Raw genomic sequence first — 7852 nt, forward strand, 5'->3', positions numbered from 1 at the left:
AGGAATTGTGTCCTCCCCAAAATTCAAATTTTGAAGTCCTAACCCCTAGTAGCTCAGAATATGATGGTATTTAGAGACAGATAAATCACCTTTAAAGAGGTGATGAAGTTAAAATGAAGCCATTAGGGTGTTCCCTATTCTAATCTAACTGGAATGGTTATAAGAAGAGGAAATTTGGACACAAAAGAAGAGATGGCAGGGGCACACTTGTTCAGAGGGAGAACCATGTGAACAAGCAATGAGAGGGCAACCAACCGCAAGCCAAGGAGAGGCCTCAGGAGAAACCAAATCTACTGACCTCTTGATCCTAGAGTTCTAAATTCAAGAACTGTGGAAAATAAACTTCTCTTTGGCCACCCAATATGTGGTATTTTATTATGACAGTCCTAGGAAATTAATACACTGGTTCTTTGAAAAGATCAATTAAATTGATAAAACTACACCTAAGGTAATCAAAAAAAAAAAAAGAGCAAAGACACAACTACCAATATCAGAAATAAAAAAGGGCGATGATTACTGATTCTATAGTCATTAATAATAAAGAAATACTACAAAAAACTCAATGCCCACAAATTTCATAGTTCAAAGGAAATTAATTCCTTGAAAAACAAACTATCAAAATTCACACAAGGAGAAACAGGAAAACTGAAAAGCTCTATGTCTATCAAAGAAATTGAATCAATAATTAATAATCTTCTAAAAAAGAAATCACTAGGCCAGGTGGTTTCAGCAGTGAATTCTCTCAAACATTTCAAGAAGAAATGGTATCAATTCTCTACAATCTCTTCCAGATAATAAAAACAGACAGAACATTGCCTAATTCATTCCATAAGGCCAGCATTACCTTCATATCAAAACCAAATAAAGGCATTACAAGAAAGGAAAACTACAGATCAATATCCCTTATGAACATAAACGCAAAAATTCTCAACAAAATACCAGCAAATTAAATCCGATGATGCATAAAAAATTATCTGCCATCACAAATCAGATTTATTACAGGGATGGAAGACTGGTTTAACATTCAAAATCAATAAATGTAACCAACCACATCAATGGACTGAAGAAGAAACATCAAAGGACTGTACCAATTCACAAAGAAAACGCACTCGACAAAACCCAAAGCCCACTCATGAGAAAACTGCTCCACAAACTAGGAATAGGGGAGAATGGCCTCAATTTGATACAGAATATTTGCAAAATACCTATAGCTAGTATTATACATAACAGTTCTCTAAGACTGAGAACAAAACAAGGATGTCCTCTCACCACTGCTATTCAACTGCTAGCTACTGAAATAAGAAATGGGAACAAAAGACATACAAACTGGAAAGATGCAATAAAACCATATATATTCCTCAGACGACCTAATCATCTATATAGAAAAGCCCAGGGAACTGGCCAAAAAATAAAAATAAAAAAAAATAACCTCCAAGAACAAGTAAATAAGTACAGCAAGGTCACAAGATATAAGGTTAATATACAAAAGTCAACTGCTTTCCCACATACCAACAATGAAAAATTCACATTTGTAATTGTTTTAAATACCATTAAAATAGCCCTTCAAAAATGAAATTCTTAGGTGTGAATCTAATAAAATATGTAAAGTATCTGTATGTGAAAAACTACAAAACACTGATAAAAAGCAAAAAGGACCGGGCACAGCAGCTCACATCTGTAATCCTAGCACTTTGGGAGGCCAAGATGAGAGGATCACCTGAGGCCAGGAGTTTGAGACCAGCCTAGTCAACATAGCAAGACCCCATCTCAATTTATTTAAAAAAAAATTTATGTTTATATGAATGAACAAAAAGGTTTAAAATCTGTTATCTAATCTTCTACTAAAAAAAAAAGAAAAAAAGAGAAATCAAATCCGAAGCAAGAAAAAAACTGACAATGAAAAGTAGAAATCAATTAGAAAATCAAACAGAGAAAAATACAAAGCCAAATCTTGGCTCTTTAAAGAGATCGACCAAAACAGACTAAGAAAAAAGAAAAGACACAAATTACCTAAATCAGGAATTAAAAGAGGCTACCACTACAAATTCTACAGACATGAAATAACAATAAATAAATGCTACAAGCAACTTTATGACAATAAATTCAACAATTTAGATAACGTACCATTTCTTTGAAAGGTACAAAATATAAAAACTGACACGAAAATAAATAGAAAATATGAAATTCCTTATGTTTAATAAATGAATTATATTTGTAAGAAAAAAATCATCCCACAAATTATAATATGACCAGGTGGGTTTTATCTTAGAAATGGAAGGGTTTTAACATGCAGAAATCAATCAATATAACACACCATATTAACAGAATTAAGGAGAGAATCTACATGATCATTTCAATAGAAGTATTTCACAAAACTCAACAAACACCCATTCATAATTAAAACTCTCTGCACTTTAGCAACTGATAAATTACATTGTATAACATGGTTATTACAGTTAACGGTTTGTATACTTGAAAACAGCCATGAGGGCAGGTCTTAAATGTTATCACTGCAAAAAAAAAAAAAAAGTAAAACTATTGTTATAAATCTGTTTAATACAGTGGTTTCCTTGACATCCATTTTAGGCCTGACATAAGTTATCCATAATCCAGCCAACCCTGTCACCTTTGGCCTAGTTAAAACTTTCCCTCCCTGTGTGGTGTTTGCCATATAGCCTACTTGTTCCTCACTAATCCAAAACCCAACACATCCCATAGCTGCTGACCACAGTAAAACCCAGAGTCATACGAATAATACCAGAGTCATATGAATAAGCTCCCCCTTCACATTGTTCTCTTTAAACTAGCCAGTCCACAACCCACAGGGAAATCCCAAGGGATAATCCCCACAGCCCTTAATAAAGGCATAATCCCACAGGTCTCCTCTTCCCGCCCACCCAGCAGCTGAATCCTCTATTTCCAGACTTCCCTTTGGCCTCACATTGGCATGCTAAACTCTCTGGTATCTGTGTGTATAAACTTCTTTCCTTTCATGCATTTGGCTTCACTTCCTCACTGTGTCTCTCCTGACACAGCCATACTATAGTATTCTCAACATTATTGAACGTTTTAAACAAATCTTAACTGTGTGAGGTGATAAATGTGTTAATTAGCTTGACTGTGCTAATCATTTCACAATGTATACATACATCAAAACATCACACTGTACATGATAAATACAACTTTTATCTATCAATTATCCTCAATAACGCTTTGGGGGAGAAACATACAGCCAATATCATAGTTAATAATGTCCACAGAATTTGGGAACAAGGTAAAGATGTTGGCTTTCACCACTTCTAATAAACATTATACTAAAGGTATCAGTTATTGCAATGAGGCAAGGAAAAAGAAAGAATAAGTATCAGAAAGGAAGAAATATAAATGATCCCATTTGCAGATGACAATGCTGCTGACATAGAAAGTTCCAGGGAATCTACAAAACAATTTCTACAACTAACAGATGAATTTAGAAAGTTACTGGATACAGGGTTAATATATAAAAACCAATTGTTTTCTTATATACTAGAGGCAAAAATTTACAAAGGACACCAAAAGCAGTATGTCTCTTAATCATTCCCCCACGATTTCATCATGTACTCTAACAAAAGCCTAAATTAATCATTCAGTTACCACATTTACATTGACAGTTCTAATCTGCTTTAATTTAAAATTCATCAGCAAATAATAATTTATTGGCCAGGCACAGTGGCTCATGCCTGTAGTCCCAGCTGCTCAGGAAGCTGAGGTGGGAGGATCCCTTGAGCCCAAGAGGTGGAGGTTGCAGTAAGCCAAAATTGCACCACTGCACGTCAGACTGGGCAACAAAGTGAGATCCTGCCTCAAAAAAAATAATAACAATAATTTACTAAGTAAGCACTATATTAGGCACCATAGGGAGAAAAAAAAACTGAACTAAATCTAATACAAGAACCCTATCAAAAAAAAAATGTTGTGGAAGATATTTAAAAAAAAAAAAGAACCCTACCATCTACCAACTGGAAGGCACTTTTAACAAAAATGATATAAGCACCAAGTATATTTGCCTTTTAAGTTAAACATACTTTAAGTTAAAACATACTTTTAAGTTAAACATTCCTTTGCTTACACATTATTTATTTTTTTATTTCTGATTTTGTTTTGTCTTGTATTATTTTGTGTGGTCGGGAGTTAGCAGAACTTAAATTTTTTGACTAATTTCCACTCTTTAGACCATGAATAACCTGAAAGAAATGAATAAGCTGAAAGAAACCATTTTTAAAGATCTGTGCAGAAAAGAATTACTTACATTGCCCTAACAGTTAATTTACCTTTCTTCACTGAAGCGACGACCAATCTTTACTTTACACTTGTCCTGGGGGAGGCATGCTGCTAGTAGAGGAACTGTACGCAACACTTTGTTTTCCTTTAATTAAAAAATGAATTGAAACATAGATTTTTACTTAGATATACACACTTTTAAATATTTTATAATGAACACCCGATTCATAACTTTATGTATAACTTTTACAAGCCTTTTATTAAAGACCACAGTTTAATAAAAAGGTAAAATTTCTCTGATTTATCAGTATTAGCCATAACACAAGCATACCTTTTTATTCTCTTTGGGTATGTTTACAGGTTTACTGATCAAAGAAGATTACATTAATATATATAATGATTAAGATTATTAAAATGTAAATTTGTGTTTAAATTGAATCATTTATTCTGACAAGTTTTTCATTTCACAAGTAATTACATTTTGCACTATGTCAGTTTGAAGATAATCGCCTAGATCTTTATGCCCAAACAGCAAGGAAGTGCTCAGAAAACAAAACAATGGGTTCTTCCCAGCATAGCCTCTTTATTTAAATTAAAAATTTTTTTTAAAAAGGAAAACAAACAATGTGGTATGTCAAAGGGACATAGAAGTCAATCTTAAAGAGCTCCCAATGGCTAAAACTGAACAATCTGAGCAACAAAATAAATAACACAGTAGTGGGTTATAACCCAAAGTACAAATTAGAGTCCAGAATGATATAAATAAATGACTTAATAAATAAATGGGGGAGAAGAAACAAATCTTCCTTACAAAAGAATTCCAAATAATAAATGTAAATACTACCCCCTACCAGAAGGTGGGGCTTAATCTCTTCCTCCCACTTGAGTGTGGGCTGGATTTATGGCCTTCCTTCCAAAGAATATAGAATATGGAAAGAGAACAAAAATAGTAACTTTAGAGTGGAGAAATCTGGTGGCCATTTCTGAAAATGCCATTAACTTGACGGTCGTCAGTGGTTTCTTCGATGTCCTAGCTTCCAGCACTGGAAACCATCTTTCTTGTTGCCACAAGAATTCTACCTTGAATCCCAGAGTCATGTGATTAGTTACTCTGCCTTAGGTGGTTTTAGGACATTTTCCAATGTTTAATACAGTGTTCTTCTCCCCTTACCATCACCATGAGACTGTGACACAGACTTAATCACTTTCTAAACCTTTATCAAAGTAATACATGTATATAAGTCAAATTAAATAGTGCCAAAAGATTTCAAACGCCACAGTTGTTCCCAGATGCACTCCCCAGTACCACTTCCTGGAGGCAATCACTTTAACTCTTTTGGCTATTTCTTCTGGTAGTTATCTCCATATAACCACATAATAAACATTGTTTTTCTATTTCTTGATTTATCAATTTTAGATATTATCCAAAAACTACCAATTATCATCACCATAACAGCTAATATTAAGGCACACAATTCTAAGTGCAATACACAGAGAGAAATATATCTTTTGTCATATCCATTTTACTAATAAGGAAACTGAAACACAAAGATGTTAATTAACTTGTCCAAAGTTCCATAGTTTATAGAACTATTAAGAATCTGAACTTGGGCAGTCTAGCTCCACAGCCCTTAAGTACTGCCTCTCATAACAAATGAGGATTTAGCTATATAACACCACTCCTTCCTCTCACATCTAATATTATTAGTTAAGTCAATAAAGAGTGTTTGCACCTTCACAACTAAATATACATTGTTCATAAAGGCCAAGTCGTTTAACATTTCTTCCTTGTAAAGCTTTTTGCTATTTTTGAGATAGCTTTTCTGTTTTTATCCTTAAGTAATTTTATATATATGTATACCTACTCTTTGAAATGCTCCATCATATCAACTCCATATCATCTACTCCACCAAGTCTTCTTTTCCCAAAGCCCCCTCCTAAAGCCTATCTAAATGGTTTTTAATAACTTTTTTATGGGAGAGTCAAGAAACTAGCATATCCTTTTATTGGAAATGGTGTGCTGAAGTTAAGCACAGGCAGCCCAGTATTAATAAGTTAGATGAAAACTGGAAAATTCCTTTGCTGAGAATGGCTGGGCAGGGTGGCTCATGCCTATAGTCCCCGCTCTTAGGGAGGCAGAGGCTGGATGATACCTTGAGCCCTGGGTTTGAGACCTGCCTGGGCAATATAGTGAGACCCCATTCTTAAAAACAGAAAAAAAATAATAGAAAGTTCCTTTGCTGAGAAGGAAAAACTGTATGGATGCATTTGTATATGCATAAAATATATTTGTAGCACACACAATGATGAATGCATTATCTAAACCATGGATTAATGGTAAAAAATAAATTAAAAATAAGATATTTGAAAACATTAAAAAAAAAAAAAAGGCCAAGCATGATGGCTCATGCGCGCAATCCTAGCACTGTGGGAGGCTAAGGCAGGAGGATCACTGAAGGCCAAGAGTTCAAGACCAGCCTGGGCAACATTGTGAGACTCCATCTCTACAAAAAATAGAAAGAAAACATTAATATTGCCACAAATCAATGAAAACACCCATATTGAAAAAGCTATCTTATATCTGGAACCACACAATAATGAAAAGGCACCATACTGTGTCTACTGCAAAATGAACGCAGTACTTACCATCAAATCTCAAGTGGTTTGGGGTTTTGTTTTGTTTTGTTTTGTTTTTTAAGATAGGGTCTTGCTATATAGCCCAGGTGGGAGTGCAGTGTCACAATCATAGCTCATTGCAGCCTAAAACTCCTGGGCAGAAGGGATGCTCCCACCTCAGCCTCCTAAGTAGCTAGGCCTATAGGCATGTACCACCACACTTGGCTAGTTTTTTCATTTGTTTATAGAGATGGGGTCTCACTATGTTGTCCAGGCTGGTCTCAAACTTGTGGGCTCAAGTTATCCTCCTTCTTTAGCTTCCCAAAGTGCTTGAATTCTAGGCATGAGCCACCGCTCCCAGCCTCAAAAGTCAGGTTTTAATCAAAACTGCTATGGCCACCAGGCTATCATTTTACATAAATTTTGAGCTGTACAATGTTTTAAGTTTAAATGCAGTAAAATAGTGCTAGTTACCAAAATTGTCATAATCCTGACAAAAGCATGATGCTGTTAAGACTGAGAAAAAGGTTAGGCTAGGCGTGGTGGCTCACGCCTGTAATCCCAGCACTTTCAGAGGCTGAGGCGGGCAGATTACGAGATCAGGAGATCAAGACCATCCTGGCTAACATAGTGAAACCTTGTCTCTACTAAAAATACAAAAAATTAGCCAGGCATTGTGGCAGGCATCTGTAGTCCCAGCTATACTCAGGAGGCTGAAGTAGGAGAATGGCGTGAACCCAGAAGGCAGAGCTTGCAGTGAGCTGAGATCGCGTCACTGCACTCCAGCCTGGCCAACAGAGCAAGACTCCATCTCAAAAAAAAAAAAGGGCTGAGAAAAAGGTTGCCCACCAAATGGAGTAGTTAACAATTTGCAATAAAAGAAAAAATGTTTCGGCCGGGCACGGTGGCTCAAGCCTGTAATCCCAGCACTTTGGGAGGCCGAGACGGGCGGATCACGAGGTCAGGAGTTCGAGAC

At 35.5% G+C, this 7852-nt stretch overlaps 1 protein-coding gene across 1 annotated transcript in view; it reads right to left on the reverse strand.

Annotated features, from left to right (window-relative positions):
* The window catches only part of DTWD2 (DTW domain containing 2), a 158653-nt gene that overhangs the window by 98988 nt on the left and 51813 nt on the right, over positions 1-7852 (reverse strand). Inside the window, exon 7 of the mRNA XM_011963675.1 lies at positions 4311-4405. Coding sequence (XP_011819065.1) covers positions 4311-4405 — 95 coding nt within the window. The remainder of the gene's footprint in view (positions 1-4310; positions 4406-7852) is intronic.

The sequence above is a fragment of the Colobus angolensis genome, unplaced genomic scaffold (assembly GCF_000951035.1).
Source record: "Colobus angolensis palliatus isolate OR3802 unplaced genomic scaffold, Cang.pa_1.0 Scaffold62, whole genome shotgun sequence".
Classification (NCBI taxonomy): Eukaryota; Metazoa; Chordata; class Mammalia; order Primates; family Cercopithecidae; genus Colobus; species Colobus angolensis.